Here is a 21,059-nt window from a genome sequence, read left to right as displayed (position 1 = left end):
TTCTAAGCAAATGTAGATGTGAGCTTGCTCCTGCTGACCCTACATGTCTTCCCCCGCCCCCCTACACACACACACACACACACACACACACACACACACACACACACACACGCGCGCGCACACACACACACACACACTTTTTAAAACACCCTCAGCGGCACTGGCAGCCACCTTGTCTGTTGAGCATGTTGCTTCCTTTCCTTCTGTTACTTGTGTTTACTTTTGTTCTCTATTTGCTTACATTATAATCTCACTTCTTATGTTACAGAGAACATAGGGCAGAACCTAAAGTTCACCCTGATACAGGCAGCCTGCCAAAACCGGTGTCTGTCTTGGGGAACTTTCTCTCACCCTGGGGGAAAGAGAGGCCTTCAGCTGCTCATCCTGATGTGCAGTCCCCAGCAGTGTATTTGCAGATGTTCTCAGAAGTGCACGCACATCAATGTACTTGTTGAAGTGCTTCATGCCCACACCTCTAGAATCCCTGCATGTCCCAAGGGGACACCGCTGGGGCTGGGCTCACTTGCGCAGACCTGAAAGGGTGTTTTCCCAGCAGTCACTGGACAGCTGTTCCCTTGAACCTGTACAGCAATAGCATGAGAGACAGTCTTCTCACTGTGAGGCACCAGAGGGGGTTGGCTGGCTTCTCCTGGGACTGACTGGCTGGGGCCTGACTTTTACTCTGTCCTCAAGTCGTTGTTTGTCCTGCTCTTTGCTCCTGGTGAGATCTTCGGTTCTACCTGCCACGCGTCAGTGGTGTATGTGTGTGTGTCTGTGTTTGTGTCTGTGTGTGTATTGTATGTCTATGTGATGTGTGGTAGCATGTGTGCCATCATGCACCTGTCGTAGAGATCGAAGGACAGCTTCAGGAGTCAGTTCTTGCCCTCCGCCGTGTGGGTCCCTGGGGTTGGAGTCAGGGCATTAGTCTTAGCAGCAGGCTCCTTTAACCACTTGAGCCATCTCCAGTCCACCGCTCGGAGGTTCTGTGACTTATTTCCTTACAGCCACTGAAAATAGGCTTGTGTCCTGCTTGCTTCCCGTGTTCTGGGCTAAACACAGTCAGAGGTGACTGCACCTGAGCTGACTTGTATACTGTGGGGAGAAAAACATGATAGCACAGCAAGATGACTATGGCAAACATACTGACTGCTGTGTGTACACTGGACTTTGGACCCAGCCTGGAGTGCAGAGAGATGGCAGAGACGGGATCTCGCCTTCGGGAGCCCTTTGTCTAATAGGACGTGTCCGCAAGGAGATTGCACAGCCTCGCAGGCTTCTCCTGAGTCATGAGTCTTAAAAGATGACTTGCCCAGTTGGGTAAGGGATATAAGGGACAGATAGGAGTGTACAGGGGGTGGGGCGGCCGCTGGCCAGGAAGGAGCCAGACCTCACTGAAGACCCGGCCCCCGCCACAGGTTGATATTTTAGAGGTCTGGGGAAAGGGTAACCCTGTCTTGCTCTAGCCCTGGACCGTGTTTCCCACTCAGGGTACTGGATGTGGCACATGTCCTTTGGTATTTGGACAGAAGGGAGACAGGAGGAGGCCTGAGCTGTGCTCTCTAGCACCCAGTAGCTCCAGGTCAGTTTTTCAGATGTGTGTTGGTTGCTTTTCTTGTTGCTCTGAGAGAAAGAACTTAAGGGAGGAAGGATTTAGCTCAGCTCACAGTTTGCAGGATGCAGTCCATCATGGCAGGGACGGCATGGCGGCAGGAGCGGGAGGGAGGGAGGGAGGGGGTCACACCACATCTGCTGTCAGGAATCAAACAGATGCACGCTGGGCTCAGCTCACGTCCTCCTCTTTACTCAGTCCAGGACCCCAGGCCAGGGGATGGTGCTGCCCACATTTAGAGTGGGTCTTCCTGTCTCAGTTAACCCAGCCTAGAAACTCACAGACTCACAGATGTGCCCGGAGATTTATAGCCTAGATGTTTCTAGACCTGTCAGGTTCCCAGTATTAACTAACAGATGCCAGGTCACTACACCTGGATTCCAGCTATGGCATGTTTCACACAGCTGAACGTAGGGAGTTTTTAATCCCAACATAGAGTCTGAGACAGTTGAGACTCTTGACTGAATAAGTATCTTGACAGCTGAGGTCTATCTACCACACCACTCACCCCCTCTGCCAGATTTCTGGAACAAGGGGCCACACAGCTTTCAGGACACCCGAGAATATCTTTGCCGCTTCCCATCCCTTACCAGCCTCCTCCTAGCCCCACCCTGCCACACAGAAGAGAGCCCTCAGGAGCTTGTCTCTGGGCTTTCACATCCTGACACAGCCCCTCCAGACTAACCACCCTTACGCTTCCCTGCACCATGAAGGCACGGACAGGTCTCTCCTACCAGACTGGATGCTGGAGCTCAGTTCCCACACCTAGGAAGCAACTGCTCAGGCCTGGGTGAAAGACACAGCCTGACAGGAAGGATGTGAGAATGAGCAGCCACGGACTTCCAAGTCCACAGCGAGGAGTACAACAGCCACCAAGAGAATTCAGAGAGGAAGGTCCTTCTTGAGCAGGGACATGTTCCTAAGCAGAGAACTGGGGACAAGAGAGTGACTTAGCCCGCTAGTCAGAGCCAGACACCTGCGAGGGTCCCAGCTGTGCCTGGTTGGAAAGAATTCTACAAGAAAGTGTCACCAGGATCAAAAGCACGCACGCTCTGGTGTGGTGTGGGCTGGTCAAGGAGGGGCAGGACACTCATGTGAGCCCTGTGTGAGGGGTAATGCATGTCCTGGACCAGCCAGTCTGGGGCGGTGGGCAGAAACAGCAGTGACCATGGCAATGATTATAGCAACATTAGCACTGTGCACAGCACTCCACCCCCGTGGCAGGGCTGCTGCTCAGGGGTGGCTCTCTGCCCACTCCCTCCCAGGAACTGCCACTTCTCTGACCTCACAAGACACTTCAGGTAGATTTCTATCAATGTCTCCTTCCAGGAAGGTTAATGTTAGTGGCAACTTTTCAAAGTAAAAAGCATAAAGAAGGGAAAAAAAAAAAAAGATCCTGGAAGCAGACCACTCTAAGGGGCATGAGCCATTTTGTGCATTGCCACCAAGGGGTGTGTGTGTGTGTGTGTGTGTGTGTGTGTGTGTGTGTGTGTGTAGACACTAGAGGTCAGCTTCAAGGGTCGATCCTCAGATGCCATCTATCCTTTCCTTTGAGACACGATGTCACTGGCATAGAGCTCCCCAGTTCAGCAAGGCTTGTCACAACAACCCCAGCAATCCCTTTGACTCCCAGCACCGAGATTCCAAGTGTGTGCCACCTTACCTGGCTGTTCTGCGTGGGTGCTGGGAGTCAAACTCAGGTCCTCATGCTTTCACAACGTGCACTTTACTAACTGGATGCCCCCCACCCCACCTGAGCATTTTTATAGTGATGGACCTCACATACTGGGTGTGAGTAGCTAACTCCCATGGGGAACTTCATGATGAAAATCCCACCACTAACATGGCCAGTCCTGAATATATTAAATAAAGTGGCCATGGCTATGACTATGGTAACTCAGAAGGATTTCCCTTGACAGCTCTGTGGAGCGGAACCTACCCAGGGACTGATCAGACACGCTCCTAACAGAGCACTGTTTGCAGAGAAGGCAAAATCCAACCATTGATGGGGATCCCAGAAGTCTGGCCCTGCCCCTTCTACAGAGGGGATTGTGGGGATCAGGTGGTAGGCAGCATCTAATTCAAGGCCCCAGAGTGACCAAAATCTGTATGTGTGGCCTCAGAGCCCAAATCTGGCCTGGCCCAAGTGGCCTGTCTGCGCACATCTACCCCACCCTGGTCTACTGTGTGACTTCCCAGGTGGTTCAAATGCTGTTTCCAGGGCCAGTCACTTGTAAGGATGGTGGGCCAGCAAGAGTGGACAGAACTTCTGAGCTGAAAAGAAAGGCAGCAGGATGGACTGGAGAGATGCTCAGAGGCTAAGAGTGCTTCCTGCCCTTGCAAAGGACTGTGCATCAGACAGCTCTGGCCTCCGTGGGCTTTCATGTGAACATAACCACACAGACATGTGCATAAGTAAAAGTAACTTTTAAAATATATTTTAAAAGGCTATAGATTTCTCAACTGCACACTTTTAATCCCTGCACTTGGGAGGCAGAAGCAGGTGGATCTCTGTGAGTTCAAGGCCATCCTGGTCTACAGAGGGAGTTCCAGGACAGGCTATATAGAGAGACCCTGTCTCAAACAAACAAACAAAAAATCAATCATGGTTGGCAGGATAGTCCAGCAGGTAAAAGGGCCGACTGACCTGAGTTGTCCTGTGACCTTCATATGCATACGTAGCGTGTCCATGCCTGCTCCCAACAGCAGCAATGACAAATATATATAAACATTTTATTGCAAGGGTGAGGATGACCAACGCTTTGGGTTGTTGGCTTGCTTTGTTATTATGTGAAGATTGGACTGAAGAATTAGCTGCAGAGAGGAAAGTTGTGGGTGATTGTGCAGTTCAGGGCTGGGCTCGGGAGAGCCGTAGATTCTCATTGTACTCCCTAGGAAAGTGCTTGCCTGTGCGGCCTGCTGTCCTTGTTTACGTACCGTTTACCTAAGGTGCGTATGAAGGTCTGCTGTATCTGTGCTGTTGCCCTGCCTTGTGTGAGATGTCCCCATTTTACAGATGAGGAAGTAGAATACTAGTTCTTACAAGGGGCGTGGCTGAGATGTGTGTCCATGCAGCACAGTAAGTGCTTTCCAGTTCTTTCCACCACAGCCTCGGCACTCTTCCCTCCTCTTCATAAAGGAGGATTGTCTGTGGCTCCAGAGACCAGAGCTGCTCCTTCAGCCGTGTGGCAGGCATTTTATGCACTTCCTAAAAAGTGCAAGGGGAGAGCTGAGAGTGTAGTTCACTCAGTTGGAGTGTTTGCCTCAATGCAGTCCTGGGCTCCATCTCCAAAACGGCATGAACTGGGCTGATGGTGCATACTTGGAACCCCAGCACTTGGGAGGTAGAGGCAGGAAGATCAGAAGTTCAAGGTCATCCTCAGCTGTATAATGAGTTAAAGCCCAATCTGACTTTTTCTCAAATAGAATGATGGATATAATTAATTAGCTAATTAAAAATTAAAGATACAAAGTAAAGAGTGTCCTGGGCACAGATTCCTGGACACCGGCTTCCCACAAGAGATTCCCTAGGAAAACAGCCTTCTCCTGGAGCCAGTCCCTCCCAGAGGACATCAGTATAGAAGACACTGGTTTTCTCCAGGCTTTGTGTCAGAGGGTCCCGTTGACCCTTGGAAAGTGTTTACTTTCAGGTCCTAATCTTCCAGGGCAGAGATTCTTTACCACAGTGAGGCTGAGAAGCCATGTTACTAAGGAGATCTCAAGGTGGTAGGTGCAGCTCTAAATACAGGTGCAGCTACTGCTGTGTGAGCAGGGGACACACGTGGAGACCACTGTGCCCAAGTTTTGGCCCCAACCCCCAGGCCTGTACTTCCTTGTCCCACACAACCCAGGTTGCTTTTAATTTTCCTCAGCAGTTTTGGAGGAGGTGGGTCATTGTCATAAAGGTCATTTATCCTCCTGGAGCCAGGAAGGAGTGGTACTGGTCCTTTTCAAAACACTCGAGGCAGGCTCCACTCAACTCTGTGGTCTTCTTTCAGGTGGTAAGAGCTGCTGAGGAAGCTGCATCCACGCTAGCCAGCTCCATCCACCCGGAGCAGTGCATCAAAGTGCTGTGCCCAATCATCCAGACGGCCGACTACCCCATCAACCTGGCCGCCATCAAGATGCAGACGAAAGTGGTAGAGAGGATCACCAAGGAGTCCTTGCTGCAGCTCCTTGTCGACATCATACCAGGCCTGCTGCAGGTACGCTGCTGTTGAGGGTCGACTCGGGCTGCTGCACGCCCAGGGGGACAGGCTGGAAGCCACAAGTGATGACCCTGTCCTTGGGACCTGCAACTCTTCTGTTTAAAGTGTTTTGTTAGCGTGTTATTGATAACGAGTTTCATTGTGGCCTTTTCCTTCTGTGCATTCTGTCCTGTCTGTCCCCCACTGCAGTCTCCATCCCTCTCCTGAGGATCCCTTCCCTTCCCTTCCCTCTTCCGCTTTCATGGCTTTACTTACTTACTTTTTGTTGGTTGTTTGATTTGAAAAGCTCAGGTTCTATACCAGAGAGTATTCTCTAGCTGATGCTCGTTTTAATAATTAAGATCTAGTCAAGTCCTTTTAGTCATAGTCCACCGGTGTCCTTTGTTAAAGAGGCAGAGGACCCCAAGAACACACGGCCACTGGTGGCTAGTCTAGAGATCTAGGTATATTCCTTGACAACCTGGTGCATTTCATAAGGGTGGCTTACGGGAGTGTGAGGGGTTATCCACAGGAAGTGCTGCGCCACTGAAGAAACTGTCTCTCCCTTCCCCAGCAACCGTTAACCATTGGATGAGGGGTCCCTCGTGGGCCCTTCTCTTACCCCTGTGACAGGATGTTGACAGGCCCAGGCTTGCACAAGCATATCTTCGTAGCCCACCTGCTTCTATGTGCAGCAGAAGATAATTGATAGCCCAAATCAGCCCCCGTGGTTCAAGGAATGAGCCTTCTGTTTAGTGTAAACATATGCTGTTCATTGCTTCAACAAACGCCTGTTGCAGACCTCCTGTGGACCAGCCCTAGGCCAAAGGGGCGAATGGAGTATACATCATACATACTTTGCTGTCCTGTGTCTGTGCTTGGTGGGGCTCTCCTGCCCTCTATGAGACATGGGGGGTCACACAGCAGCTGCAGGTGACAGTGTCCTGTGCTGTGTCAGGACACAAAGCAGGCATCAGTGGAGAGAGGTAGAGAAACTAGCTTCCCGTTTCATGCATGCTGCTGGTTGCCGTTTGTAAGGGTTTGTTTGGACTTACTGTTGAAGACTAGATTATCCAAGATGGAGGAAAGACACAGAGGCGGTGCAGTTGCCAAGGCTATCTGTAGCAGAGCACACGGCCCTCATTTTAGGTGGGACATGAGGGACACAGGAAGTCCCTGCAGTCCCTGGACCGTAGAGAAATCTTGCTTTTAGGAATAGCTAGTTGTATTTTTTTTTTAAAGTGTGAGTGTGTGTGTGTGTGCGCGCGCACATGCTGGTCAGAGAACAGTTTGAGAGGACTCTGTTTTCTCCTTTCACCCTGTGAGTCCTGGGTATCAAGCTTGGCAGAACATGCCTTCACCTGCTGAACTGTACCCCTGGCCCTCTCTTTTCTTTTAAGCCATTTCCGCTCAGGCAGTTTGCTCCACCACCGAGGAACCTGGATGAGGCATTTGTTTCTCCACAGCTCCCCAGGGGTTTTCTCTCCATTCCTCCTCCCTCTTGCCATCTGGAGTGCCAGGACCTTGTAACAAAGCAGCCCCCCTGGCACCCACGTCCTCCTGCCCCTGCATGCCACTCATGGCGCCAGTCACTTTTGACCCTCCAAGGCAAAAGCTCTCTAGATTCACCTGCAGGTCTGAGATGTATGTGGTTGTTACTGACAAGTCCGGGGTTGCGATCCGAGGGCATCTGTGGAAGCACTGACGGGGAGGCCCAGCTTTGATCTGACTTCCTCTCTGCGTTCCCCTTCGACTCTCTAGGGTTACGACAACACCGAGAGCAGTGTACGGAAGGCCAGCGTGTTTTGCTTAGTGGCAATCTATTCCGTAATCGGAGAAGATCTGAAACCTCACCTTGCACAGCTCACGGGGAGCAAGGTATGTATAGTATTACCTGCTGTTGCCCACACCTGGGCCGCCAGCTCATCGTGAGCCCCTGGGTGGCAGCTCTTTTCACTGGGTGTGTTTAGCTGTCTGACTTCTCAGAAGGCGTTTTCCCTAAGGTGAAAATGACTGGCTATGTAGTTAAGCCATGGGAAGGTGGTTCTGAATGACACACCATAGGCCGTTCCTACTGGTTTTGAAAAGACAACCTAACTTTCTGAAGGAAGACAACCTTGCTCAGGAGCCAGGTTGCCCCCATCCCCCATGGAATCACTAAAGAAATTTACCTCAGGGTGGGCAAGTTGGTTCCGTGGATAAAAGTGCTTGCCATGAACCCTGACAGCCTGCATTTGATCCCTGGAGCCCACATAAAGGTGGAAGGAGAGATCCAACCTCCACGTGCATTCTGTGGCATGCACATTTACACACACACACAACAATAAATTCTTTTAAGATTACCTCATCCTTGAACAGATTGCTGGACTGAGTTGAGTGCCTTGTGGGCATCAGTAGGAATAGCATCCTCGCCCTGGGCCTGCTGCACCTCAGGCACTGTTCCATACGCTTGGCATGCCAATGGAGAGCAGAAGCCAGGGGCACAGGGCCCTACTCTTTGTAAGAGGAATTTTCTAGTGAAGTGTGTTTCAAGTTGGGCTGCTGTTTTGGCACAGCTGGGGAGCACCAGAACCAGTGCCTCACTTCCCCGGAATCCGGGCAGCTCTCTGCCCTGCCGCGAGACAGGACTCCCTAAGGGGCACCAATGGTCACTCCCTCGAGCCTGCCCGAGGGTGCACGCTCCTAAGAGGGCCCTGCTCCCTGTCTGAGAAGAGCTCTGTAGGGCAGTGCTTCCTTACAGTTCAGCTGCCGCTTTGACACTGGGAGGCGTCCTAGCCAGGCCTCTTTCCTCATTGACCCTGGGGGCCACTTGCTTATGGAAGCTCACGTGTACAGTGTCAGAAGTTTGATGGCCCACAACCCCAGCCACTCTCTACCTGTCAGTGGCTCTCCCTTTAACTGTAATGGCTCTCCACATGGTCAGGTGTCCCCTGAGAGCGAAGCTAGCTGTCTGTGGTTGAGAACCGCCTAGTCCAGAGGACATACTCTGAAGAGCGATGGAAAGAGGCCGGAGAAGCAAGTGGGGGAGTTAGCATGAGGCTGGGGAGTGCTGGCCTAGCGTGCACAAAGCCCTGGGCACCACCTCACGCTGATAAACCGGGTTTGGTGCTTTGCACCTGTAATCCCAGTGCTCAGGTGGAGGCGAAAGGATCAGAAATTCAAGATCATCTTCAGCTACATGGTTAAAGGCTAGCCTGAGTTACATGAGAGTCTGGATGGGTGGGTGGGTGGGTGGATGGGTGGGTGGGTAGGTGGGTGGATGGAGTTAAAGGCTAGCCTGAGTTACATGAGAACACAGGTAGGTAGGTAGGTAGGTAGGTAGGTAGGTAGGTAGGTAGGTAGATAGATGATAGATAGGTAGATAGATTGATGGATAGATTTGCCGTACCTGACCCAATCTCCACTCTCTTCCACCTCCTTCCTGCCAAGACTCTGATCAGATTGTTTTGTTTTGTTTTTTTTTTTTCCCAGAGACAAGGTTTCTTTGTGAAGCCCTGGCTGTCCTAAAACTCACTCTGTAGACCAGGCTGGCCTGGAACTACCTCTGTAAACCAGGCTAGCCTCAAACTCTGATCCACCTACCTCTGACTCCTGAGTGCTGGGATTAAAAGTGTGCGACACTACCCGTGGCTCGGATTGCTTTCTTAACTGTTAATGAAAATGGTAGTGGTAGTCACACAGCTTCCCACCTCCTCTCCTCCCCTCCTCCTTGGGGATTCAGAGGTGGCTGAACTACAGTGACCACCATCAAGGCCCTATTCATAAAGGAAGTTGGGCTTACAAATGAGTTAACCTAAAACTATTACCCAGCCCTTTCCGATATATGTGGTTAATGCATGTCTCTTCTCTCTTATGGGTTGGAGTCTTGCTCTGTTACTTGTGCCTTGGTGCACACAATTTCTAATTCCAAGGAATAAATTTATTTGTCTCTTTTTCTTGTTTCTTGGACCTTTGGGGTCCCACTCCAGAAACCGTTACCACATCCACTGTCAGGAAGCTGCTGTCCAGCCCGCGTGTGAGTGTCAGATTTTAGGCTCGTAGATCTCTCAGGTTCAGCTTTGTGGCTCACTTGGGCTGTTTTTTAACTCCGCCCCTCTCCATCCTATCTCTCCCTGTTGTCCCCCCACCCCAGGCAGCTTTGCCTCCGCCTCACTGTCCTTCTGCGTGTCCATGATGTCATACTCCCGTGTGAGTTCCAGGAACCACACCGGAGAGAAAAGTGTCTGTCCTTCTGAGACCGGCCTGACTCCCTTGATGTGGTCAGCCCCAGTTCACACATTTTCGTGCAGATAACACAGCTCTGTTGTTCCTTATGGCCGAACAAACCCCGCTGTGTGTGTGAACCACGTTTTCTTTATGATCCCTCTGCTGTTGGATGCCTAGTTGGCTCCGTTTGGGTTCATTTTGGTCTGTGGTGTGAAGTAAGGTTAAACTTGACTCTGTTGCAGATAGCTGTCCATCTCCCAGCAGCATCACTGTTGGTAGAACATCTTCTTTCCATCGCAGTCTTGACACCGTTGTCAAAGTATCCATGGGAAGGGGTCCTTCTGCAGGGTCTGCGCCGTTCCCCCGGTGCATGCATACAGAAGTCTCTATGCCAGCACCGCATGGTTGGCTTTGGCTTTGTGGGGGTTTTGTAGGTTTTGCTCTGTGTGTGTGTGTGTGTGTGTGTGTGTGTGTGTGTGTGTGTGTGTGTGTGTGTCCTGCATGTGACATGGCACATATGTGGTAAAAATCAGAGTACAACTTGCCACTTGGCTCTCCCCTTCCACCGTATGAGTCCTAAGAATCAAACTCAGCTCATCAGGCTCGGGAAAAGTGCTTTTCTCCGCTGAGCCATCTCACTGACCCTAGTGTTTTGGGATTTTTGAGATAAGGTCTGGCTCTCTGGCCCAGACCAGCTTCAGACTTGTCCTCTTGCCATAGGCATGAGCCACCACACCAAGCTTGACTTCATCTTTTTTTCTTTTTGCAGTGCTGGGGAAAATCAAAACCAAGGCCATGATAGGTTTCCTGGGGTCAACCACAGTACTCCCAGGTGTGGCTGGCATCAGTGGGTGTCTGTAGGAGGGTCCTGGGAAGCAACAGCTGGGTCTTTATCACTGTGCTGTGCTGGCCCTGCCCCTATGAGCCTTCCTCAGCAGCCCCGGCAGCCCAGCCTTCATGTCACTTGTTCTCTAAGTTTTCCCCGTGTACCTAGACCCTGAGCTTGTCAACAGCAACTCAGCCAGAGCATCTGGGTACCGACTGTCTCCAGGCACCGGACTGCCAACCAGCCGCCTTCTTGCTGATTCCCCTGCTCACTCGTCTTCGTTTTCTCTCTGCAGATGAAGTTGCTGAACTTATACATAAAGAGGGCCCAGACCACCAACAGCAACAGCAGCTCCTCCTCTGACGTGTCCACACACAGCTAGTGGCTGTGCCAGTCTGTGCAGAACACACATTGGGGGTGCCTCGGAGAAGCCCCATCAGCTGCCCAGTGCATTCGAGGAGGCCGCACATAATTTATTACAATCAGTATTTTGGTCCCTTCCAGCTTTTGTGTAGAATTTTGCTGGTATTGAATGTAACGGAAGCAAGGCCTGTCTGTTATACAGTCTCCCTAGAAACAAAAGGACTGAGAAATGAAGAGCCATACTTACACGTGTCTTGCACCGCCTGCTGACATCACCAAACCATGGAGGGTACAGTTCTTAGAAACCAGAGCTCTCCAGCCAGTGCTTGGTACACAGTAGCATATTTTTTCAGTCCATATGGACTTGGGGGTGGTTTGGGGTGTTGCTGTGTGTTCTTTATGCTTCTGTTCTTAGAGTGTGGTCAGACGGGACAAGAGCCCCACCTGTTTTCCACCTGACGCTGAGAAAGGCTGTGTGTGTCTTTAGGTTTTGTCTTAAGAGACCTTGTCAAAGTGGGACTGCAGTCTGGGCAAGGCAAGGACAACCCCCTGGATGTGGCCTCAGGACAAACAAGTGGGGTTGGCTTCTCGGGGAGACAGGAGCACCTGGGGATGGAATCAGCAATGCCACTGCTGTTCTCATGGTTGCATTAAATAAAAGGTGACTGCAAAACGCCAAGATTGGAGACAGGCTCGCATTGTGTTACCTCCCAGGGAGTCACTGGCCTCACCTCCTGAAGGTCTTTTGACGTAGCAACTAAGGTCGAGTCTGGCTAAACAGATTCTGAATAAAATTTTTAAGCCAAATGACAATTCTTAATGCAATCATGCAAACTTTCCTAGGCTGGCCTTGAATTTGATATCCTCCTGCCTCTAGCCTCCCAAATACTGGGGTTTATAGATAGGGGCCACATGCCCAGCAAAAGACTCTTTAGGGGTGTTTATTTTAGCAAAGCATGCACTCTTCCAGTACAGAGCCCACTTCAACTACCGGAGATGAGAGGTTGGGCACTTGGCTTCTTAGCCCCGATTCTAGCACTGCTTCTCTGACCTTCCAGATGATTGGGTTGGCCATTGGTGGCACACACCTTTAATCCCAGTACTTGGGAGGCAAAGGCAGGTGGATCTCTGAATTCTAGGCCAGCCTGGTCAGTTCCAGGACAGCCGGGGCTATGTAGAGACTCTGTCTCAAACAATCAAAAAGACCTATGCTGTATTTGGAAATACACTGAAAATGAAGGCCCCTAATGATATGTGTGTGTGTGTGTGTGTGTGTGTGTGTGTGTGTGTGATGAGTGGCTCACACATGTAACTGCCCCACTGCTGCTGTTTGGAGAACTCAGGGGTGCATTTTAAGGGATTTGCTGTTATTGACTGGCCTAGAATCAAAATATAGCAGGACCAGACCTTACTTTTGGTTAAAAAATGAAAAATCCAATCTGTTAAGAGTTCATTAATGAGATTCCTTCTCACCCTCCACTAGGGTCCCTCCATGTTGTAGCCACTGCCCTGTAGAACTGTGTGAGCTGACCAGGTTACTTAGGAGTTCTCTTATGCCTGATGCAGTTAGAAAGACCCTTCTATGGAGTTCTCTGCCCCACAGAGGGTCACCATGGCCCCCACCATAACCAGACAGTTCCAGAATATTGCCTGATTTCCTCACAAAGGGCTAGCCTCGAATGTCACATGCCCTCTTCAACCTGAGTAGAGAGAATACAATCATTTCACAGGTCTCTTGGGCTCCATCTGGAGACTGCTGCCCACAATGCTGAGGAGACTCGCATGCCGCCGCCACCACCTCACGGAGGGCGACTGCGCCCCTCTCGGAACCCTGACAGCTACAGCTGCCTTGCCTTGCCTCACCTCCCAAAGGACTCTGTTCAAAGCACCTAGACCCTGAAGGACTCTTCACAGCACCCAGAACTGTTTGCCTACTCATCTATCTGACTATCCAGGGCCTTGAAACCCCCTACCCTGTGTCCAGGGGGACTGCTCCTCTGACTTCCCGCTTCCTGGCAAGCCGCCCTTCCCTCTCCTGGACACTCGTGTGCGGTGTGGCCCTGGTGCCCACAGGTGGCCTGGGCTCGCCTTCTCTACGGCTCACTACTAGTTTTCCCACACCTGTGCAGGTGACGCCCCAGGTTTGTCTCAGACATCTTCTGTTTCTTTCTCTGCCACCCTTACGGAAACTCACACTTTAAAAGACAGCAAATTAGAACTTCGTAGACCCCCCCAACCAGGACTCTGCTAACAATGTTCAGAAGAAATAAATGCTCTGAAAACAATCAGCCACCAAAATAGTTCACACGCATGGTCCCTGCGCCCCCAGATTGGGTGTTGTTTGTTTTGGGTTTTTTTGGGGCTTTTTCATGTTACATCCATATCTGTATTTATATCTTATTTGTTTCACCTTCCAAGTGTATCATGGCAAATGTACAGATTTTTTTTGTTGTTGTTAATAATGTGCTAGGATTTGCTAAAAAAGAAAATTAAAAAAAAAAAAAAAAACGAGTTTGTCGTGGAATATGAGAGACAATTCAGTTGAAATTGTGTGTGTGGTACTGTCTGAACCTTCAGGTGACCTGCAGTTTCTTGCCAGATTGTCATCATCCTGCTGTGTTTACAAAGACAATGAGAACACGCCTCTTTGTGACATTAAAGGGTCAAACCTGAGAGGGCCAAGTAGCTCAGCCAGTAACGGGACTTGCTTTGTGGTCCTGACAAGCTGAGTTTGATCCCTGAACCCACATAAATGTAGGAAAGAGCTAACTCCCTCAAGCTGTCCTCTTGCCTGCGCATGAGGGCCACAGTATGAATCTCCTCCCCACCATATTCATACAATAATAATAATAATAGATTTAAAAAAGGAACAAAGGCCAGGCATGCCTTTAATCCCAGCACTCTGGGAGGTTTTCTCTGTGTGAATTGAAGGCCATACTGAGCCACAAAGTGAGTTCCAGGAGAGCCACAAACTGTCCACAAAACACAAAACACTAAGGTCTGGCTTGATGCTACACACCTTTGATCCCAGCACTCAGGAGGCAGGGTCTACAGCTTGGTCTACATAGTGGGTTCTATGCTAGCCACAGTACATAGGCAGACCCTATCTAAAAAAAAAAAAAAAAGCCAGGTGGTGGTGGTGCATGCCTTTAATCCCAGAATTTGGGAGTTAGAGCCAGGTGAATCTGTGAGTTCAAGGCTAGCCTGGTCTACAAAGTGAGTTCCAGGACAGCCAGGGCTACACACAGAAACCCTGTCTTGAAAAACCAGATGATGATGATGATGATGATGCATGCCTTTAATCTAGCACTTGGGAGGCAGAGGCCAGCCTCGTCTACATAGTGAGTGCCAAGACAGCCAGGGCTACATAGAGAGACCCTGTCTCCAAATTAAGAGAGGTCCAACTGTCGGGGAAACCCCTCCTCCATCCAGTGTCTCCCGTGAGCCCCTGCTGTGTGATGAGACAGAAAGGGGGTACATGGGATATGAGTTGCTAGCCGTTCTCCAGAGCCGCTGCAGGAGCAAGTGCTTGTCTGAACCCCGTTTTCTCAGCCAAGCAGCACCACTCTCTTCTAGAAGAGTTTGAAGCAGGGAGGAAACTGACCCTGGCTCCAAGACCAGACCAGACCTGATGCGGGCCAGTGCTGTCCTATACTATATCGGCTCTGCAGCTCTTGACCTAGAGTAGGGCCTGGCCCTGGCTGCTGGGCACCAGCCTTAGGAGAGAGGACACATTGTGGTGGCTCCACATCCTCCCTGAAGCCTTTTAAAGTGTATTTCTTGATTTCTAAGATCATTGTTAAGAAGGTAACGTGCCATCTTGGTGTGTGTGTGTGTGTGTGTGTGTGGTGTACGTGCCGGCCAGAGGACAGACTCAGCTGGTGGTCTTCACGTGCTGTCCACTTTGGTTTTTCTTTTCGAGACAGGATCTCTCTCTCACTGATTAGAATTTTACCAAGTAGGCTAGGCTGGCTGGCCAGAGAGTCCCGGGCATCTCTATTTCCTGTCTCCATTTCTCCTGCATTAGGATTACAAGTCCACAGCACTGTGTTTGACTTTTTAATGTGCGTCCTGGGAACAAACTCAGGTGCTTTATTGCCTGGTGACCCCTGTCTCTGAGTGTAACTTCTACATTACATAACTCACAGAAATAGTCAAACACAGCATTTCACCTTTTTATGACTGTCCTAATTTTTTTGATGGGTCATAATGTCCTCACAATTCCCCCGTGGTAAAGCAAGTGTCACGATTCCCTCCTTTTATAAGGCTGAATAACACCTGGATAGACCCCGGTCCTGGAGTCTCACAAAGGATGTTGAGGGCTTAGTTTTGAGAGACTGGGGTAGAATTGTGAGTTCAAGTCCAGCCTAGGCTATGTAGTAAGCACCCATCTCAGAGATCAAGACAGGAACCATTTGGCAGAAGTGCTGTGGGAACTTAGAGGTGATGTCAAGTCAAGCAACTCTTGGCAGTTGGTCGCCTGCTCTGCTCCCTCCATGGACCGGAGTACACAGGCTGGTGATGTCACCCACACCCCTCCCTGCATACTCGAGTTCCATTACTCATTAGCAAGTATGGAAAAACCCTGAGAGAGGAAGGATGGACTCGGTGTTCTCTGGTGCTCTAAGCCCAGCACCATTGCGACTCCTTTTCCAGGAGGCAGCCAAGCAGAGATGGTTCTAGGAGGATGGCAGACCCGGAGCGGGGACAGATCCCCTAGCTATTCTCGGCTCTGGGGGTTGAACTTATAGCTTTCTACTTAGCTTTGAAGGAAGTCGTGGAAGGGGTCTGAACCCCCTGAAACTGCTAAGGGTCTCAAGATGAGAATCTCTGGCTTGAAGTCCCTTCATGCTTATGACATCTTCACATTAGCAGTAAGGGTGACTGGGCACTCAACATCCTTTGTGAGGTATTTGATGCTTTTTAAAAAGATTGTAATTAGGGCTGATGAGATGACTCAGCCAATGAAGGGGTTTGCCACAAAGCCTGGGACCTACAGCGTGGAAGGCGAGAACTCTTGAAAGTCATCATCTGACCTTCACAGAGAGAGGTGACAGGAGAGAAAGACAGACACAGACAAAGACACACCCACCCACACACAGACAGACAGACAGACACACACACACACACACACACACACACACACACACACACACATTTTTAAATGTAGGCAAGGGGCTGGAGAAATAACTGTCAGCAGTTAAGAATACTTGCTCCTCTTTCAGAAGACCTGAATTCAATTCCCAGCAGCCACTGAGTAGCTCACAGTCATCAATAACTCCAGTTCCAGGGGATCACATGCCCACTTCTGACTTTCAGGGCACCAAGCATGCATGTGGTGCACATACATATATGCATACAAACTCTTATGCACATAAAATATAAATCTAAAGGAAAAAAAAAACATTTCACAAGCTAAAAATGGTGGTAAGGTCCCTTTCGTTCTGCCATTGAACAGCACGAGCAGGTTTCCAGCCAATCTTGTCTCTGGCTCTCATCTGGCCATAGGCATGCTGGGATAACAGACACAAGGCCACCACAATGGCTGTTTACTTGGATCCAGGAGTTGAACTCAGGCTGTCTGGCTTTTGCAGCAAGTATGTTTTACCAGCTGAGCCCTCCCACCGGCCCATCCAATGTTTCTGAAGAATTCTCTCATATGTGGCTTATCTGCAGATAATAGAGCTGCTGTCCTGTTCCAGTTCCAGAATGGAAAACTGAGGCACAAGGAAAACCCCAGCTGGAGAGTAACAGATGGAGCCAGGGCCAGCCCTAGGCTTCTCCCTACCAGCTCAGCCCCTCCCTTCACACCCCAGTGGGCCATTTGCTTTCCCTGCAGTTACAGAGACATCTGGGTCCTTGTGTATATCAGAACCCTGGGGAGCTCCAGCCCCTTAGAGCATTGGTGAGCCTGAATGGATTCCTTCCTAGTAAGTGACCAAGTGATGCTGAGTCTGCTGGCCTGTGTCTCAACCTTCATGAACATTCAGTCTGGAATCTAGACTGTGGCAGAAAATAGCACTTGGCCTCAGGGAACTTAGCCTGGGGGCCGCCTTGCCTGATGTTGTGGGTAACTATAGCAACAATCAACAACACCATAACTAGGACCATTGGAAGTGAAATAGGCTAAGCTGGGGAGATAGCTCAGCTGGCAAAGCACTTGTCAAGTTCAATGCCCAGAACCCACGTAAAAAGTCGGATATGGTGGCGCACCCTTGTAACTCCAGTACTTGGGAGGACGCCTGGGGAGCCCTCGACTAACGTGTGAGCTCCAGACCAATGAGAGACCCTGACTCAAAAATAAGGTAGGTAGCAATCCTGAGGTTATCTTCTGGCCTCCACATATGTGTGTGCATGCATGCACACACACACTCATATACCAACACACACATACATATATACACACACAATATTTAAGTGAAATGGGTACCGTGTTAGAGACAGCACAGGCAGAAGTGTCCAGCCATGTTGAACACAAAGCCCTCTGTTCAGGGATGGACTTCCTCCCTGACCTCTCTGGTTCCTCCTGTATTTATTAACTCACACTTTGGAGGTTCCAGGCAAGAGCGAGCAAAGGTCATGTGAACGGGCATCTAATCCTGGATTACGTATTGAAATGCATCCACTCCATGTCCTCCTCTGATGTGGGTCCTGCTGCCAGGCTATGGTCCCAGAAGCTGGCTCCTCCTCAGACCCCTTCCTGTATGTATATCCTGGAAGCAGGCCAAAGATGCCCCTGCCTCCCTCCATGTCCTACGAAGGCCTGAGTTCCAGAGGGACCAGTCAGGGGGGTGTGGGGTGGAGCGAGAAGGCATCTGGTTCAGGCTCTGAGCCCCTTCAGCATCCTCCCCTAGAAGAGCCCAGAGAGCGCCTGAGGCACGTCTGATGCCTTACCTGGTCAGTGTCTATTGGTCTTCCACTTCCTGGTCTATACCTGAACACCTCAGGCTGCAGGAACAGTGAGTGATAAGAGCTTACTATCTGCAATCAGTCTCTGCGGCAGGAGCCCTGATTACTCCTGTTTCCTAGACAGGGAAACAGGCACAGCAAGGTCAAATAGCTTGCTTGGGGTCACACAGCTACTAAGAAGCAGATCTGGGAGTCAAATGCAGGAAGTCAGGCCAGTGAGCAAGGGTTCTTGCTGCCCAACCTGACCTCATGACCTGAGTTATATCTATCCCTGGAACCCACAGTGGGAGGAGAGAATCAGCTCCTGCTGATTGTCCTCTGGCCTCCGCGTGTGTACACACACACACACACACACACACACACACACACACACACACACACATGCTGAAGTCTCCTCTCACTTTCTCTGACCCACCAGTCCATTTCCTACCCCTGACTCTTGTTAGTAAATTCTCGGGCCCTGGCTGGTCTCAGACCAGCTCAGTTGGTCAGGCCGCCAAGCTCACAGTTAACCTCCTGCAGAACCTCTAGGAAGCACTAGCAGGCAGGGCCTGGAAGGGAAAGGGGAGCACACACTAGTTTGGGAGAGGATAGGGGTGTAGAGAAGGAAAGAGCAGTTGATTTCACTGATTGTTTTGAGCCTGAGTATCTCTTGTATCTCAGGTCGTCTAGAACTCTAAACCTAGTGGAAGATGACCTTGAACCTCTGATCCTCTTGCTTCTACTTCCAGAGTGCTATGATTACAGGTGTGCTCTGCCACATCCTGTTTATTTGATGTTGGGCTAGAACCTAGGGCCTTATGCATGCTAGGCAAGCACTCTACCAACCGAATCATAACCCTAGCTGCAATTTCACTGATGTTGATGGTTGGCTTCCTAATTTGGGTTCACGGGTATTTGTTGTTGTTGTTGTTGTTGTTGTTGTTGTTTTGAGACAGAGTTTCTATGTGTAACAGTTCTAGCTGTCCTGGAACTTGCTTTGTATACCAGACTAGCCTCCAACTCACTCTGCCTTCCAAGTGCTGGGAGGTCAAGGTGCTGTATCCATTATGTAATAAGCACTAGTTCATTGAAACAACAATAACAACAGAGGTGACTTATGCATGTATTTATTTACTTATCTAGTTAGTTTGCAGTACTGGGAATGTAACCCAGGACCTTGTGCGCCTGGGCAAGTCTTCTGTCAGAGCAGCCACATCTGCAGTCAAAGCCAATGTTAAAGGGGGCAGGGCTGAAGAGATGAGGACTGATTCCCAGAACCTACCTGAGGCAGCTCCAGGGGATCTGACACCCTCTTCTGTCTCTGTAGACACCTGCACTCACTCACACATGCTCATACCCACACACATAGTTAATAAAATACAGCCTTTTGAAATGTTAGAAAAGAAGTTATTGAAAGCTTCATGGAGTAAGATTATTCTGGATTGTATTCATTAATTTATTTACTTTAGTGTGTGTGTGTGTGTGTGTGTGTGTGTGTGTGTGTGTGTGTGTGTGCATACATTTGGGTGTACACACTATGGTGTGTTTGTAGAGGCTGGACGACAACTTGCTAAAGTTTGTTCTTCCACCATGAGGGTCCCCACATCAAACTCAAACTCAGGTCATTGGGGTTGGTGGCACCTTTACCTGCTGAGCCATCTTGCCAGCCCTGATGATTCCATTTAAGACACTTGCATTCCACTAGGAAATGCAAGTCTAACTTCTGAGGGAACCCAGAGGGACCGTGGGGACTACCCTAACAAACTCTGTCACTTGGTAAGTTATAAATACAGGTTTTCTATAAGATGGCTAGTCAATGTCAAATCCTGAATTTATAAAACAAAGCTAGCTGTGGTGGCTCCCACCTATAATCTTAGTATTAGGGAGGCCGAGGCAGGAGGATCCCCAGTTCAAGGACAGCCTGAGCTACACAACAAGACTCTGAATCAAAAAGAAGTAAAGAGGTCTGGAGAGATGTCTCAGTGGTAAAAAGCACTTGCTGCTCTTGCATAGGACAAGTCTGGTTCTCAGCCCCCACATTTGGGGGCTCAGAACCTCCAGCTCCAGGGGAGCTGATACTGTCTTCTGGTCTTTGTCGGCCCCTATATAAACATGTGCACATAGACACACACAATAATAATAATAATAATAATAATAATAATAATAATAATAATTGCAGAATGATGATGATATTAATGATGAGTCTTTTTTTTTTTAATTATAAAGTAAAACTCTAGTCAATGGTCATGTCTTTTGGATTTTCCCTCCAAAAAAGCAAAAGAGCAGCCATGAGGGTCATCTTGAGCTATTTCCTGCCCTAACTTCTGCAGAGGCACTGGCCAATTTGTGCTCAGAGTCACTGGCACCCGCAGAGTAGGGTTAGATTCAGGACCCAGGGCAGAAGCCAAGAGCAGCTCCACCCCCTGAAGACAGTCCACGTGCCGCATGAAAGCTAAGGGTTCCTACCTTTGTGCTATATCCTGATTCCAAATTTGTATTTCAGGCTGTGGTTTTGTTTTTAAACCTCCTTTCCCTGAACACATGTCTCAAGGGTGTAATGAACAAGAATAGGGTGAAGCTCTTGCTATGGGGAGTAATCCACACAATGCCCGTTAGGGGCCTCACTTTGGAGGACACACTGAGTCAGCTCACCTCCCGTGGTATTTTCCTGTAACCTCCACCACCAGTGACATGGAGGTCAGAATTGCCTTGCATACTTACCTTGCTCTGAGACCATCCGAGAAATGTAGTTTTGGGTTTTTTTGTTTATTTCTTTTGTTTTTTTAATCAGTGAATGTTTCTTACACCCCAAGAAGATCAGGATTTTCAACTGGGGATGGAACTCTGCCCATCTTCAGCACTATCCACATGGCAGGAATTCCCTCCTGGGAAGACATGGCATCTATGCCCACCTCATAAGGTTATGAAGACAAAGCAAAGTACAACCCCAGCACAAGTCACCCTGGAAGCAGATGCA

General features: G+C 49.7%; 1 protein-coding gene across 1 annotated transcript in view; it reads left to right on the top strand.

The window, feature by feature from the left end:
- The window catches only part of Clasp1 (cytoplasmic linker associated protein 1), a 241,274-nt gene extending 229,397 nt beyond the window's left edge, over positions 1 to 11,877 (top strand). Inside the window, exons 36-38 of the mRNA XM_059280301.1 lie at positions 5,608 to 5,814; positions 7,558 to 7,674; positions 11,124 to 11,877. Of these exons, the coding sequence (XP_059136284.1) occupies positions 5,608 to 5,814; positions 7,558 to 7,674; positions 11,124 to 11,210 (411 nt within the window). The 3' untranslated portion in view covers positions 11,211 to 11,877. The remainder of the gene's footprint in view (positions 1 to 5,607; positions 5,815 to 7,557; positions 7,675 to 11,123) is intronic.
- The last annotated feature ends 9,182 nt before the right edge of the window (positions 11,878 to 21,059 follow it).

Source organism: Peromyscus eremicus, chromosome 15 (assembly GCF_949786415.1).
Source record: "Peromyscus eremicus chromosome 15, PerEre_H2_v1, whole genome shotgun sequence".
NCBI lineage: Eukaryota > Metazoa > Chordata > Mammalia > Rodentia > Cricetidae > Peromyscus > Peromyscus eremicus.
Note: the sequence above shows the minus strand (reverse complement) of the source record. Positions and strands in the feature narration are given on the sequence as shown.